At 37.3% G+C, this 17,860-nt stretch overlaps 1 protein-coding gene across 1 annotated transcript; it reads right to left on the bottom strand.

The window, feature by feature from the left end:
- Positions 1-13,432: 13,432 nt before the first annotated feature.
- On the bottom strand, positions 13,433-14,846 carry LOC138912970 (uncharacterized). Its single transcript, XM_070215021.1, has 2 exons — positions 14,286-14,846; positions 13,433-13,906 (listed from the first exon to the last, which is right to left on the bottom strand). The coding sequence occupies exons 1-2, from the start codon at positions 14,844-14,846 to the stop codon at positions 13,433-13,435; spliced, it is 1,035 nt and encodes a 344-aa protein (XP_070071122.1).
- Positions 14,847-17,860: the final 3,014 nt, after the last annotated feature.

Here is a 17,860-nt window from a genome sequence, read left to right as displayed (position 1 = left end):
TGGGCACAGTGGGAGCTATGCCAAATGATATAGATTTCCTTTTACAAACAGAGCAAATGAGGGATGAAGTTATTAGTAAAATACGTGATGAGTTAGCAGAAGGACCAGTAAAAAGTTTTGTTTTGTTAGATGGTGTTGTGTATCACGAAGATACGAGTCAGAATAGGACTTTATATGTTCCATCAAGTATTCGAGATGATTTAATTAAGTTGACACATGAAAAACTAAGTATTGGTTTCCCTTAATGAGAACGAAAATAGATGAGTTAATTAGGAATTGTTTGAAGTGCATTTTACATTGTGTCCCAAAGTCAGTCAATAATAGAATCTTACACAGTATACCCAAAGTGCCGATACCATTTGATACGATTCACATAGATCATTTAGGGCCCTTGCCTTGTATAAAATCAAAAAGGAAACATTTATTAGTAGTAATTGACTCATTTACAAAGTTTGTGAAGTTATTCCCTGTAAATTCTACAAGCACACGTGAAGTAATTGCGAGTTTAAGTAAATATTTTGAATTTTATAGTAGGCCACGCAGGATTATCTCTGATAGAGGTAGTTGCTTTACTTCATTAGAGTTAAGTGAATTTTTAGCGGAACGAAATATTGGTCATATAAAAGTGGCGACATGTGCTCCCCAGGCAAACGGACAGGTTGAGAGAGTAAATCGAGTGGTGACACCAATGTTAGGAAAATTATCTAATCCAATTAATCAAGATGACTGGTATAAACTTATAAATAAGGTTGAACATGCGATCAACAATTCAGTTCATTCTAGTACATTGAAAACACCAAGCATGATCCTCTTTGGAGTAGATCAAAAAGGTCCTATAGTTGATGAATTATATGAGTATTTAGATGATAAATTAAATAAAGACAGAGAAATAGATTTAAGAGATATAAGGGATAAAGCAAATTTAAGGATTGTAGAGTCTCAGAAAAGAAATGAAATGATCAAAGCAGCTAAACAGAAAGCGCCAACGGAATATAGTGTTGGAGATTTTGTGGCAATAAGAAATATTAATGTAACACCTGGCACTTGTAAAAAATTTGCGCCTAAATATAGAGGTCCTTATAAAATAAATAGAGTTTTTGACAACGATAGATATGAAGTTACGGATGTGGATAACTGTCAATTAACTCAGTTACCTTATAAAGGAATTTTAGAAGCAGCAAGGTTAAAACCATGGTTACAAATATTAAAGAAGACTGTAGCATTATGTACATAATATTGATCGAGGTCGATCAATTTGTCAGGTTGACCGAGTTGTAAACATATGTGAATATATACTAAATAGTATTAAGTGTGAACATACTGTTATGCTGTGCATGGTATTTTAGTGTGTACTTCCTATTATATAATTTAATAGTAAGCATCGATAAGACAATAGATTTCGATTACATTGTGAACTCGATTGTCGATACACAACGAAGGAATAAGAAGAAAAAAACACACGGAACATTAAAAAAAAGAAAGAAAGAATAAAATCATAAAAGTTAAACGACATCATTTACAATTCAGGTGTGGGGTGATTGCCTATAGCTTTCACGTCTAGTCCCCATGTTGTATTCCGATATATTGAAGCAATCAAAGGAAGAATTATTAAAGTTACTGAGAGCCAACGAAGTGCATTTTGACGCCAAGGCTTCTATACACCAATTGCGCGTTGCGGCAAACAACTTATTCAAAATGAACAACAAGCATGAGGCTGGCCCGGATGACGAACATGGTCAAGTGGTTGTAAACGACATCGTATTACAAGATCAGGCTGATGGCGGCGATCAAGCTGCGGGAGGCGTCACCGAATTACAAGACCAGAGAGCCCATGCTGAACTTATTGCGCAGCACGCGGCCCAAATTGGACTGGATGAGAGCACGTTTCGAGAGGATCTGGCTGATGTTTGTCAAGGAATAGCGGAACTTCAAACAACGCTGCGCGACATGGAACGGAACCAAGCTGGTACAAAAATGGCCACAAATTTTTCAAAGCTAAAAGTTACTTAGCATATCATGGTGCTGCTGATTGGGATGCCTTGCGAACTCAGATGATGGATGTTTTTGGACGTAAAAACACAAAACTGGAGATCTGTGAGCAGCTCAAACATCGTAAGAAAAAAAGTGATGAAACTGCATTTCAATACTTTATATCCATGTGCGGTATTGCACGTCAAGCTGAATTAGAGGATCGTGATTTAATTAAGCACATTGTTGGGGGATTAAACGACAAAAGTGGCATTACGACGTCACTTTATTTTTGCGAGAGTCTGGATCAATTGCGTCGACGTTTGATAGAGTATGATCAAATCCGTATATCACTGCCCAATTCTTACGCTGGCCGTGGTACTTCGAGCGCTAATGAAATAAAATGCTACAATTGTCGTAAGCCGGGACTTATGATAAAGGACTGCAACAAACCCATACGTTCACCAAATAGTTGCTTTACTTGTGGAGGCGTGGATCATCAATTTCGTAACTGCCCGAAGCGTGTGACTGGAAGACTGCAACAGACAGTGGCGAGTGTGGAAGATCAACAAGCTGTTGCTGATATAATTGGTAAACATTTAGTAAGTCTTAATATAAATGAACTTAGATGCACAAAATTTATAGTAATGAATGTCCTTTTTGATACCGGCAGCCCGGTTAGCTTCATAAAAGTTTATGAAATTGAAGTTTTTGTTGTTCACGATGATGTATTACCTGTTGCTATGATTCTTGGCAGAAATGCTATTGACGCTTTACAATTACAATTAATCCAAAGAAAATTAGACTACGAAGAAATGTCATTATATGATAATAATAAATTTGATTTAACTACTACTTGTGCATCTCTGTTTTATAATACAATAGATAATAAGATAAGCATTGACAAAGGTCAATTAACTACCAAGAATACCCAAATTGAGCAGTGGATGAATGACATGGATTGTTTATGTGCAGGTGTTACAACAGAGTTAAATACAAATCTAGATATCGGTAGCGAATTCGGGTTTGGGAACAAAGAAAAATGCTATAAGTTGATCTGTGAAAGTTATTTAAATGTTTTAAGTACTAAATTAGCTGAACCTGTTTGCAAAATGAGTATAAAACTAGTAAGTGATATTCCTTTTCATTTCAAGCCTAGACGGTTATCATATTTTGAACGAGATAAAGTTTCGAAAATTATTGAAGAGCTATTACACGAAAACATAATACGTCCGAGTAATTCACCATTTGCCTCTCCAATCGTATTAGTAAAAAAAAAAAAACGGTGAAATCAGGTTGTGTGTTGATTACAGAAGCCTTAATAAGTGCACAGTTCGTGATAATTTTCCTTTGCCTTTAATAGAAGATTGCCTTGAGTATTTAGAAGGAAAAAATTGTTTTTCGGTTATTGACTTAAAAAGTGGGTACCATCATGTCGGTGTTGAAGAAAGTTCTATAAAGTATACATCGTTTGTAACGCCACGAGGACAGTTTGAGTATTTGCGAATGCCATTTGGATTGCGAAATGGGCCGTCAGTATTTCAACGATTTATTTCTAACAGCCTGATGGATTTAATTAGAAATCGCAAAATTGTTGTTTATATGGACGATATAGTATTAGCTACAAGAACAATAGAGGAACACTTCGAAATCTTGGTACAATTGCTGGAACGATTATCAAAATTTCATTTAGAAATCAAATTTAAGAAGAGCTTATTTTTAAGAAAAGTGATAGATTATTTAGGGTACAGTGTTAGCAATAGAGGGATTTTGCCTAATGACTCGCATATAGCAGTTATAAAAAATTCCCGAATAATACAAAACAACTTCACTCTTGTTTAGGTATGTTCTCATATTTTCGTAGATTTGTTCCGTCTTATGCAAGTATAGCCCGACCGTTAGTTGAACTATTAAAGAAAGGAGGACCGTTCCCAATAGATGAAGAACAAATGAAAGTTTTTCAGGACTTAAGAAATCGTTTATCAACTCCGCCAGTACTTTCAATATTTAACCCTAATCGTGAAACGGAATTACATACTGACGCCAGTTCTAGAGGTTTTGGAGCAGTTTTAATGCAGAAACAGAACGATGGGAAAATGCATCCGGTTTTTTTTTATTCATTAAAGGCTTCGGCAGCCGAATCGAGGTACCACAGTTTCGAACTTGAGACGCTTGCGATTATTTATGCTCTTCGTCGTTTTAGAGTATATTTGGAACATATGCCCTTTAAAATTGTGACGGATTGTCATTCTTTAGTACAAACATTAAGCAAAAAGTCTATCAATCCCCGTATTGCTCGTTGGTCATTAGAATTAGAGAACTACAATTATAAAATTGAACACCGTCCTGGCGAAAGTATGCCGCATGTTGATGCTTTAAGTAGGCAAACGGAATTGTTAAGTAATAAGGTAGAAAGGGTAATGGAAGAACCGTGTGTAGTTCCAGAAAAGTCAGAATTAGTAGAATCGTCAGAAAAGTCAGAATTAGTAGAATCGTCAGAAAAGTCAGAATTAGTAGAATCGTCAGAAAAGTCAGAACTAGCAGAATCGTCAGAGTTTTTAGAGTCGTCAGAAAAGTCAGAATTAGTAGAATTAGTAGAATCGTCAGAGTCGTCAGATGTTTCAGAATCAGTGGAAAAGATAGCAGAGTTTAAAGCTTTAGAAAATTCAAGGCTTGTGGAATTTGGAAATTTATCAAAATTACAAAAAGAAGTAGAATTAGTTGATTTAGTGGTGGGCACAGTGGGAGCTATGCCAAATGATATAGATTTCCTTTTACAAACAGAGCAAATGAGGGATGAAGTTATTAGTAAAATACGTGATGAGTTAGCAGAAGGACCAGTAAAAAGTTTTGTTTTGTTAGATGGTGTTGTGTATCACGAAGATACGAGTCAGAATAGGACTTTATATGTTCCATCAAGTATTCGAGATGATTTAATTAAGTTGACACATGAAAAACTAAGTATTGGTTTCCCTTAATGAGAACGAAAATAGATGAGTTAATTAGGAATTGTTTGAAGTGCATTTTACATTGTGTCCCAAAGTCAGTCAATAATAGAATCTTACACAGTATACCCAAAGTGCCGATACCATTTGATACGATTCACATAGATCATTTAGGGCCCTTGCCTTGTATAAAATCAAAAAGAAAACATTTATTAGTAGTAATTGACTCATTTACAAAGTTTGTGAAGTTATTCCCTGTAAATTCTACAAGCACACGTGAAGTAATTGCGAGTTTAAGTAAATATTTTGAATTTTATAGTAGGCCACGCAGGATTATCTCTGATAGAGGTAGTTGCTTTACTTCATTAGAGTTAAGTGAATTTTTAGCGGAACGAAATATTGGTCATATAAAAGTGGCGACATGTGCTCCCCAGGCAAACGGACAGGTTGAGAGAGTAAATCGAGTGGTGACACCAATGTTAGGAAAATTATCTCATCCAATTAATCAAGATGACTGGTATAAACTTATAAATAAGGTTGAACATGCGATCAACAATTCAGTTCATTCTAGTACATTGAAAACACCAAGCATGATCCTCTTTGGAGTAGATCAAAAAGGTCCTATAGTTGATGAATTATATGAGTATTTAGATGATAAATTAAATAAAGACAGAGAAATAGATTTAAGAGATATAAGGGATAAAGCAAATTTAAGGATTGTAGAGTCTCAGAAAAGAAATGAAATGATCAAAGCAGCTAAACAGAAAGCGCCAACGGAATATAGTGTTGGAGATTTTGTGGCAATAAGAAATATTAATGTAACACCTGGCACTTGTAAAAAATTTGCGCCTAAATATAGAGGTCCTTATAAAATAAATAGAGTTTTTGACAACGATAGATATGAAGTTACGGATGTGGATAACTGTCAATTAACTCAGTTACCTTATAAAGGGATTTTAGAAGCAGCAAGGTTAAAACCATGGTTACAAATATTAAAGAAGACTGTAGCATTATGTACATAATATTGATCGAGGTCGATCAATTTGTCAGGTTGACCGAGTTGTAAACATATGTGAATATATACTAAATAGTATTAAGTGTGAACATACTGTTATGCTGTGCATGGTATTTTAGTGTGTACTTCCTATTATATAATTTAATAGTAAGCATCGATAAGACAATAGATTTCGATTACATTGTGAACTCGATTGTCGATACACAACGAAGGAATAAGAAGAAAAAAACACACGGAACATTAAAAAAAAGAAAGAAAGAATAAAATCATAAAAGTTAAACGACATCATTTACAATTCAGGTGTGGGGTGATTGCCTATAGCTTTCACGTCTAGTCCCCATGTTGTATTCCGATATATTGAAGCAATCAAAGGAAGAATTATTAAAGTTACTGAGAGCCAACGAAGTGCATTTTGACGCCAAGGCTTCTATACACCAATTGCGCGTTGCGGCAAACAACTTATTCAAAATGAACAACAAGCATGAGGCTGGCCCGGATGACGAACATGGTCAAGTGGTTGTAAACGACATCGTATTACAAGATCAGGCTGATGGCGGCGATCAAGCTGCGGGAGGCGTCACCGAATTACAAGACCAGAGAGCCCATGCTGAACTTATTGCGCAGCACGCGGCCCAAATTGGACTGGATGAGAGCACGTTTCGAGAGGATCTGGCTGATGTTTGTCAAGGAATAGCGGAACTTCAAACAACGCTGCGCGACATGGAACGGAACCAAGCTGGTACAAAAATGGCCACAAATTTTTCAAAGCTAAAAGTTACTTAGCATATCATGGTGCTGCTGATTGGGATGCCTTGCGAACTCAGATGATGGATGTTTTTGGACGTAAAAACACAAAACTGGAGATCTGTGAGCAGCTCAAACATCGTAAGAAAAAAAGTGATGAAACTGCATTTCAATACTTTATATCCATGTGCGGTATTGCACGTCAAGCTGAATTAGAGGATCGTGATTTAATTAAGCACATTGTTGGGGGATTAAACGACACAAGTGGCATTACGACGTCACTTTATTTTTGCGAGAGTCTGGATCAATTGCGTCGACGTTTGATAGAGTATGATCAAATCCGTATATCACTGCCCAATTCTTACGCTGGCCGTGGTACTTCGAGCGCTAATGAAATAAAATGCTACAATTGTCGTAAGCCGGGACATATGATAAAGGACTGCAACAAACCCATACGTCCACCAAATAGTTGCTTTACTTGTGGAGGCGTGGATCATCAATTTCGTAACTGCCCGAAGCGTGTGACTGGAAGACTGCAACAGACAGTGGCGAGTGTGGAAGATCAACAAGCTGTTGCTGATATAATTGGTAAACATTTAGTAAGTCTTAATATAAATGAACTTAGATGCACAAAATTTATAGTAATGAATGTCCTTTTTGATACCGGCAGCCCGGTTAGCTTCATAAACAAGACGAAATTGCCAAGAGATGTAACGTTAGCCAACCCATTTGAGAGTAAATACCGTGGAATATATGGAAGAAATATTATACTATGCGGCGTAGTTAAATGCTATATTAAGTTTAATTTAAAAGTTTATGAAATTGAAGTTTTTGTTGTTCACGATGATGTATTACCTGTTGCTATGATTCTTGGCAGAAATGCTATTGACGCTTTACAATTACAATTAATCCAAAGAAAATTAGACTACGAAGAAATGTCATTATATGATAATAATAAATTTGATTTAACTACTACTTGTGCATCTCTGTTTTATAATACAATAGATAATAAGATAAGCATTGACAAAGGTCAATTAACTACCAAGAATACCCAAATTGAGCAGTGGATGAATGACATGGATTGTTTATGTGCAGGTGTTACAACAGATACTATGTTTATACGATAGCAATCACGATTTCTTGAAAGCGCGATATAGAAATTGCCCCTGTTTATACGACAGCCGAGAATTCATGCTTTTATTCACTCTCAGCTGATAGGGATGCCGGACCGGTAAAAATATATAATTGTTAATACCACTGATTACAGAAATAGCCTATAAAAGGCCATCAATTTCTAGCGATCTGGCAACGTCGATCATTTTTTACAGAGTTACCAGATTGCTTATCACGAAATCACGCTTCTGGGCTGAAATCATAGTCAACTTTCGTGTGTTGCCGAATTCACGAAATGGCGTTTATACAAGCACGAATCGGCCGAAAGCGTGAAATGATAGCGTGAATTCGGCATCGTATAAACACAGTAAGAGTTAAATACAAATCTAGATATCGGTAGCGAATTCGGGTTTGGGAACAAAGAAAAATGCTATAAGTTGATCTGTGAAAGTTATTTAAATGTTTTAAGTACTAAATTAGCTGAACCTGTTTGCAAAATGAGTATAAAACTAGTAAGTGATATTCCTTTTCATTTCAAGCCTAGACGGTTATCATATTTTGAACGAGATAAAGTTTCGAAAATTATTGAAGAGCTATTACACGAAAACATAATACGTCCGAGTAATTCACCATTTGCCTCTCCAATCGTATTAGTAAAAAAAAAAAAACGGTGAAATCAGGTTGTGTGTTGATTACAGAAGCCTTAATAAGTGCACAGTTCGTGATAATTTTCCTTTGCCTTTAATAGAAGATTGCCTTGAGTATTTAGAAGGAAAAAATTGTTTTTCGGTTATTGACTTAAAAAGTGGGTACCATCATGTCGGTGTTGAAGAAAGTTCTATAAAGTATACATCGTTTGTAACGCCACGAGGACAGTTTGAGTATTTGCGAATGCCATTTGGATTGCGAAATGGGCCGTCAGTATTTCAACGATTTATTTCTAACAGCCTGATGGATTTAATTAGAAATCGCAAAATTGTTGTTTATATGGACGATATAGTATTAGCTACAAGAACAATAGAGGAACACTTCGAAATCTTGGTACAATTGCTGGAACGATTATCAAAATTTCATTTAGAAATCAAATTTAAGAAGAGCTTATTTTTAAGAAAAGTGATAGATTATTTAGGGTACAGTGTTAGCAATAAAGGGATTTTGCCTAATGACTCGCATATAGCAGTTATAAAAAATTCCCGAATAATACAAAACAACTTCACTCTTGTTTAGGTATGTTCTCATATTTTCGTAGATTTGTTCCGTCTTATGCAAGTATAGCCCGACCGTTAGTTGAACTATTAAAGAAAGGAGGACCGTTCCCAATAGATGAAGAACAAATGAAAGTTTTTCAGGACTTAAGAAATCGTTTATCAACTCCGCCAGTACTTTCAATATTTAACCCTAATCGTGAAACGGAATTACATACTGACGCCAGTTCTAGAGGTTTTGGAGCAGTTTTAATGCAGAAACAGAACGATGGGAAAATGCATCCGGTTTTTTTTTATTCATTAAAGGCTTCGGCAGCCGAATCGAGGTACCACAGTTTCGAACTTGAGACGCTTGCGATTATTTATGCTCTTCGTCGTTTTAGAGTATATTTGGAACATATGCCCTTTAAAATTGTGACGGATTGTCATTCTTTAGTACAAACATTAAGCAAAAAGTCTATCAATCCCCGTATTGCTCGTTGGTCATTAGAATTAGAGAACTACAATTATAAAATTGAACACCGTCCTGGCGAAAGTATGCCGCATGTTGATGCTTTAAGTAGGCAAACGGAATTGTTAAGTAATAAGGTAGAAAGGGTAATGGAAGAACCGTGTGTAGTTCCAGAAAAGTCAGAATTAGTAGAATCGTCAGAAAAGTCAGAATTAGTAGAATCGTCAGAAAAGTCAGAATTAGTAGAATCGTCAGAAAAGTCAGAACTAGCAGAATCGTCAGAGTTTTTAGAGTCGTCAGAAAAGTCAGAATTAGTAGAATTAGTAGAATCGTCAGAGTCGTCAGATGTTTCAGAATCAGTGGAAAAGATAGCAGAGTTTAAAGCTTTAGAAAATTCAAGGCTTGTGGAATTTGGAAATTTATCAAAATTACAAAAAGAAGTAGAATTAGTTGATTTAGTGGTGGGCACAGTGGGAGCTATGCCAAATGATATAGATTTCCTTTTACAAACAGAGCAAATGAGGGATGAAGTTATTAGTAAAATACGTGATGAGTTAGCAGAAGGACCAGTAAAAAGTTTTGTTTTGTTAGATGGTGTTGTGTATCACGAAGATACGAGTCAGAATAGGACTTTATATGTTCCATCAAGTATTCGAGATGATTTAATTAAATTGACACATGAAAAACTAGGCCACTTAGCTGCAGATAAGTGTTACAATAATATGAAGTCTAAGTATTGGTTTCCCTTAATGAGAACGAAAATAGATGAGTTAATTAGGAATTGTTTGAAGTGCATTTTACATTGTGTCCCAAAGTCAGTCAATAATAGAATCTTACACAGTATACCCAAAGTGCCGATACCATTTGATACGATTCACATAGATCATTTAGGGCCCTTGCCTTGTATAAAATCAAAAAGGAAACATTTATTAGTAGTAATTGACTCATTTACAAAGTTTGTGAAGTTATTCCCTGTAAATTCTACAAGCACACGTGAAGTAATTGCGAGTTTAAGTAAATATTTTGAATTTTATAGTAGGCCACGCAGGATTATCTCTGATAGAGGTAGTTGCTTTACTTCATTAGAGTTAAGTGAATTTTTAGCGGAACGAAATATTGGTCATATAAAAGTGGCGACATGTGCTCCCCAGGCAAACGGACAGGTTGAGAGAGTAAATCGAGTGGTGACACCAATGTTAGGAAAATTATCTAATCCAATTAATCAAGATGACTGGTATAAACTTATAAATAAGGTTGAACATGCGATCAACAATTCAGTTCATTCTAGTACATTGAAAACACCAAGCATGATCCTCTTTGGAGTAGATCAAAAAGGTCCTATAGTTGATGAATTATATGAGTATTTAGATGATAAATTAAATAAAGACAGAGAAATAGATTTAAGAGATATAAGGGATAAAGCAAATTTAAGGATTGTAGAGTCTCAGAAAAGAAATGAAATGATCAAAGCAGCTAAACAGAAAGCGCCAACGGAATATAGTGTTGGAGATTTTGTGGCAATAAGAAATATTAATGTAACACCTGGCACTTGTAAAAAATTTGCGCCTAAATATAGAGGTCCTTATAAAATAAATAGAGTTTTTGACAACGATAGATATGAAGTTACGGATGTGGATAACTGTCAATTAACTCAGTTACCTTATAAAGGGATTTTAGAAGCAGCAAGGTTAAAACCATGGTTACAAATATTAAAGAAGACTGTAGCATTATGTACATAGTATTGATCGAGGTCGATCAATTTGTCAGGTTGACCGAGTTGTAAACATATGTGAATATATACTAAATAGTATTAAGTGTGAACATACTGTTATGCTGTGCATGGTATTTTAGTGTGTACTTCCTATTATATAATTTAATAGTAAGCATCGATAAGACAATAGATTTCGATTACATTGTGAACTCGATTGTCGATACACAACGAAGGAATAAGAAGAAAAAAACACACGGAACATTAAAAAAAAGAAAGAAAGAATAAAATCATAAAAGTTAAACGACATCATTTACAATAATAATAATAATAATAATTTATTTTTATTTTTTTGGATTGAGGGGGGGAAAATGCCTTATGCATCTCACACTACCGTCGTAGATGTGGTATGTGGGGCTCGCACCCACTAAAAACCCCCCGCTCATCAGGCCTGTATCCACTTCGGAAAAGCTTTCGCATTACTTCGAAGTGGGGCCTCTTGCTCAGCATAAGCTCTCATCTGTACAATGCAAAGCTCTATGGCTCGTCTCTATTGGTTTGCCAACCCGTATCGTAACCGATAAAAGTTGGCCCCCCAGGAGAGACGATCCACAGAGCCGCTTTGATGGTCTGCGTCCAGACTACCCTTGCTGGATCCTTTCGTCCAGTTCCTTTTTTCTTTTACTCTTCCTTTCTTTACTAGTCAGTCTATTCCGTTTCTCGTCTATCAAGATCGTTTTTCTTTGACCTTAAGATCGTTCCAACATAGGCTTTAACGTGATTCCAGGCCGCCTCATTGCTTATCATTCGTTCAACTATGTTTTCAGGCGATATATCTCCAATGGCATCCGTTAGTCCGGTGCGTTCTGATCGAAACCGATCACAATGGAATATAGTGTGTTCTACACTGTCCCTCTCGGCGTCTTCATAAAAGCACGTAGCTTGTGCGCTTTTCCCGATAGTGTGCAAAAAGGCCCTGAAATAGCCGTGGCCAGTCAGCATTTGAGTTAGGAAGTAATTAACGTTTCCGTGTTTTCTTTTTGTCCAGCCCTTGAGGTTGGGTATAAGCCTAGCTGTCCATTTTCCCGAGCATTCATGTTGCCATCTATTTTGCCACAAGTCCAGGCTCTCTTCTCTACACAGCTTTTTTGTTTGTCTTGTCGCTACTCCACTTTGCTTTAGCTCGTAGACTTTTTGGCGTTCTCTTGCTAGGAGATCAATCGGTATTACACCCGCAGTGACTAGAGCTGCTGGTCCTGATACCGTTCTATAGGCGCTGATTATCCTCAATGCTATTGTCCTTTGAACTTCGAGCAAGGGTTTTAGTCTGCACTTTACACGCAGTGTTCTAGCCCAAACCTCACATCCATAAAGCAGGATTGCATGGTTCACTTCCATAAGTAGTTTGCGTTTTGACTGGATTGGTCCACCTAAGTTTGCCATGAGTCTGCTAAGTGATTTTGCAGTGTCGGTCGCCCGGCTTTTAGCGTGCTGAATTTGAGCCTTAAACGTCAGTTTGGGCTCAAGACGAACTCCTAGATATTTTATCACTTTCTGCGTCCTAATGATATTTTCTCCTACTCTCATATCTATTTCTAGCAGATCCCACTGCTTCGTTGTTACTAGCAACAACTCGGTTTTTTCCGTGGCAAGCTGCAAACCGTTATTGTCCATCCATCCTTTAACTCGGAGCATCACCTGGTTTAGCTTACGCTGTACGTTTTCGGGGTCACTAGCCGAGATAACTGCAACTATATCGTCCGCATATCCTACTAAGGTTGTGTCTTCCGGCATTTCTATGCGCAGTATTTCGTCGTAGCTAATATTCCATAGCTCGGGGCCCAGTATTGATCCCTGTGCAGCTCCTGATGTTACCTTTACACATTTCTCGCCTGCCTTTGTTTGGTACAGTAGCTTCCTGTCTTCGAGGTAGCTTTGTAATATTTTCAAGAGGTATCCACCGATTTTGAATTTGTGTTCTAGTGCGTCTGTAATATTTTCCCATTTAACGCTGTTAAATGCGTTTTTGACATCCAGTGTTGCTAAGAGTACTATTGGTCTCGAGTAGTGATTTCCTTGTTGGCTTCGTAGTGCTTCGCAATACACCTTTTGAATTGCCTCTATTGTGGACCTCCCTGGTCTAAAACCGAACTGCCTTGGAGAGAGTCCTCCGGCTCTGTTAACTGCTGCTGCTAGACGAGGTTTAATCATCTTTTCTAGGAGTTTTCCTGTCGTATTTAACATACATAATGGTCGATATGCTGATGGCGATAAGGGATCTCCTTAGACCTTGCTTATCAGAACCAGACGTTGCAGTTTCCATTGCTTGGGAAATAGTCCTTTTCGGATGCAAGCATTAAACATATCGAGCAGAAGATTAGGTCGCCTCTCTGCAATTGCTTGCAGGACCTCCGCAGGTATGTTATCGGGTCCCGGAGCTTTCCTACTTTTTAAACTATTTGTTGACCTGACAGATTCTTCCAGTGTAAACATGTCTACTCGTTCTTCGAGGTCGGGCACCGTTCTTCTCCGCGGCCGAATCTCATGAGTAGGGAAGAGTGCTCCGACAATATTGTCCATCTGTTCTACCTGTAGTTCCGGCAAGGATCTCCGGGACCTAAGTTTCTTCATGACGATTTTATAGCCTAGTCCCCAAGGGTCAGAGTTAACATCGTTGCAAAGGCACTTCCATTTATTAATCTTGGATTTCCGGATAGCAATATTAAGATCCTTCTTAGCTTTTTTGTACTCCTGTTCCTGGGCAGTAAATATTCCTCTACGTCTTGCTCGGGTGAGGCGGCGTCTAGTTTTGAGGCATTTCTCTCTTAAGATTTTTATTTCATTTGTCCACCAGTATGCTTCTTGACCTTGCCTGTGTGGGTTTCCCCGTTTTGGCATTGCGACGTTGCACGCTTTTTTAATAATTGACATAGTGTCGTTGATTATATTCTCGTCGTTTTTGCCGTATAGTATCTGCTTTTCTATCAATTTCATTGATGAGCTTTGTTTTGCTCAGTCTATTTGCGTTCCATCCCTTTTTTCCTAGGCTAAGACGATTTTCAGAGCGATTTTGATCGCCTTGTGTCAGCTTGTAGGAAATATACTCGTGATCGCTTCCGTTAAAGATTTCTAATACTTTCCATTCGGCGACCTTGTTTGCCATTTCTTCCGACACAAGCGTTATGTCCGGGATTGTTCCTTCATTTCCAGGTCGTCTAAATGTAGCGGCTGATCCTATGTTTGCAACTACCATTCCGAGTCTTGCGGCCATGTTTAGAATTTTCCTGCCTCTGGAGTTGGTTGATGCCATGCCCCATTCTTCCGCTCTTGAGTTAAAGTCACCTGCTAATATAACCTTTCCCTGAGCTTGCTTGGCAGCATCTTCGATATCTTCGAGTTTTCTTTGGAAAGTCGTAATGTCATCGGAGGGTGTTAGGTAGCAGCTAATAACGGTCCAGTCCGCAACTTGTGCTGATACGTAGCAATTCTGTCTAATGGGGGTGTGGTGTGTAACGGTGCTGAAAGCTGGGATCCATAAAGCCGCGGTTTTCGTCTCATCTTCTATCCACAGACCGTCCTCCCGAGTTTTGTATTGTTCGCTAATAATGGCTAGATCAACATGATGCTCCAACGCTATTTGAAGCAGCAGATCATTGGCCGTTCTGCTTCTGTGCATATTTGCCTGTAGGACTTTCATTCCCTGTTTTTACTTGCACCGCTATGAAATTTTGTTGTCCCAGGAAGGTGGTTTAGCTCTATCCTTTCCTCCGCTGCGCAAACACAACATCTTACTGGGTTTTTGCATTCTTTCATTTTGTGCCCAGCCTCTCCGCATCGGATACATAGGTTTCTTCGATCTGGTCCCTTACAATCCGTTTGCGTGTGTCCCACTCCAAAACATTTGTAGCATCGCATAGTGTCGATGCATTCTTTTACTCGACACAGGGTCCAGCCAATCCTGATTCTTGGGTCCTTCAATATTTTCGCTACATCTTCTGTCGTTAAGGTAACGAAGGCCGTCGTTGCTCCGAGCTATTTCCTCCAGTCAGATGAATTTTGATTTCTTCGGTAGTATCTCCTATCCCAGTTTTAATTGCGGAAATGATCTCGCTTTCCTCTCTAAAACTGTCTATATCTCGAATTTCCAGTTTGGTTTGCTGTTTCATGGTTCTAACTGTTGCATCACCCTTGAGCCTGGTCTTGATAGTTTCGCATAATAGTTCGGCTTTGCTCCCCCTAGACAATTCTAGAAGCATGTCACCTTATTTTGTTTTTCTTATCGACAGGATATTACTGACATCATTTTCTGGTTTCACGCTATTTCGTAGGTCCCTCAGAACTTCTGCATAGCTCTTTCCTTCAGTTAGCCTTACTAGCACAGCATCTGGTCGAGATCTTACTCTTGACCTAGGTTTATCTTTCTTTTCTCCATTAACGTCTCTTTTTAAATTTCGTTCGTCCGATTTTGCATATTTTTTCCTTTTTTTGTTAGTCACTGTTTGAAAGCCATTATTTAATTCTTTATCTCTGGCTTTTTTGCTTGAGTCCTGTAATGCCGGGCTGGTAGCTGCTCTCTTTTGGGTTGACGACAGCGGGGTGTCGACTATCTTCAAGGTCTTTGGTATTGCCTTACTCATTTCTTTTAGTTTTTCGACTTCAGCTTTTTTCCAGCTCGCTCTGTAGCTTTCTATAACATCGAAGAGCTCCGTAAGTTCAGCTGTACCGTCCTTGACATCCATGTTGATGTTTCTTTGTTTTTGCATCGCACGCTTCATCTTCCTTATTATTGCCTTGCACTTGGTCAGAGATTCTTCCTCTAATGTTCTCATCTCTAAAGATTATAAAATGAAAGACCGATTTTTAGGGGGATACGACCACAGCCTAAACCATAAGAGCCAGAGCAGCAAAATTTTTTCACAGTATTCCATTGGGGGCGTAGGCGCCCACTAAGGTCCGACATGTCCCCCCAGTGGCCCCAAACAGCTCCAATATCCATATTTAGAGCAAAAAATCATTAGATTTACTTAAGCTTAGCTTCTAAAGTGGTTGGAATTTCGAAATTTTGATTTTGCAGAATTTTAGGTCTTGAAAGGGCCTAATTAGAAATCTAAAAGAAATTTCGATATCCCCCATAATTTGGGGGCTACATTTAAAATTAACTTTTCGATTTAAAAAATCTAAACCGCTGCTCCGATCGAGATGATTTTTTAGTAAATGGTTATTCTATGGCCCAAATGCTTAAGTTTAATTTTTTAAGTTTTTAACATTTTTTTAAAGTATTTTTAACGAATTTATTTTGATTTCCTAAGTTATTGCGTTGCATTTTGTGGGGGCCCGCCGAGAGAGCGAAACCCAGAGAGCGGATGGCAAGCCAGCGACGGCCGAGAGAGCAACAGCCAAGAAATGGGAGGGGAAAGAGGCAATTTAAGTTAAATTTGTTTTGGATTTTAAAAACTTAAACTCCGATCAAAATGATTTTCGATCAATAGTCAGTCATGTGGATCAAATGCTTCTGTTTTATTTTTCATTTTGTAGCAGAAGTAAGAACCTTTTTTAATTTCCACCATGGAAGAAAATAGAAAATTACTACAAATTCTGTAAGCAAAGCCAAAATGTTTCCAAGTTAAATATTAATCTTAAGATTCGAACTTTTGACCAAATACGTATGTACATATGTATATTTGGATATGTTTTGATTTGCTTATATGTATGTACAATACATGTACATACACACAATGTGTGTGTATGTTTCTATTCGAAATTAGATAATGTGCTTAAATACAAATAAAATGATTTATTTCCTTTCAGCCAATGCAAAATTTTTTTGAGCTTAAAATTAGTAATAATCGATCAAATGTGGAATCTGAAAATAATACGTTACTTTGCTGTTTTTGTATTGGATGCCAATCTTTTACTGTGTGTACAAAGGTTTTCGTTTCATTCAAAACAAGAAATTTGGAAACAACAAATTCCAATTTACAAACAAGTATACATATTTGTGCGCAAATTAAAATTGCATTGATAACATTGTAACTGATAAAAAGTATACCAGTTCACAACTTTTACTTGGATCACTTTCATTTATTATATGCCAGTATCCTTCTGATTCTCTCTCTTGAAGGATCTTCTACAAAGGTTGTTTACACAAAGGTTTTCAAAAAACGCGCAAAAAAGAAATAAGAAAGTCCTGACAACCCAATTTCCTAACTCCAAACTAATATTAAGCGAACGAAGTCGCTTCAGGTATAGCTATTTATTATATTTGTTTAAACAATCTGAATTTAATATATGTTTTTAAGGAATCTAAAATGATTATATATATTTTCATTGATTTAGCAAATTAATATCGCAAGTATTAGAAGAGGCGTATGCAAAAAATACACTTGCTCTCCTTTGCCACAATTCGATTTTTGGGAGTGAGAAGGAGGCAATTAGAAGAGGGCTATACAAAAAAAAACACTTGCTCTCCTTTGCTACAAAACACTTGCTCTCCTTTGCTACAATTCCAATTTTTGGAGTGAGAAGGATGCAATGATAATGAGAGATCAGAAGCAAGTGTATAGGTAGACTCAAAAAAGGGGATGATCATGCGCACAACGAACTCTCTGACAGAGCTTGCCCAAAGAGAGAGAAACAAGACTGAGCATAAGATTGACAGTGGTGTGGCAAGGGTGTACGGCTAAAACTCACAATTTAAGTTTAAAATTTTGT

The sequence above is a fragment of the Drosophila takahashii genome, chromosome 3L, assembly GCF_030179915.1.
Source record: "Drosophila takahashii strain IR98-3 E-12201 chromosome 3L, DtakHiC1v2, whole genome shotgun sequence".
In the NCBI taxonomy this organism is placed as follows: Eukaryota; Metazoa; Arthropoda; class Insecta; order Diptera; family Drosophilidae; genus Drosophila; species Drosophila takahashii.
This window is presented reverse-complemented; position numbering and strand designations above follow the sequence as displayed.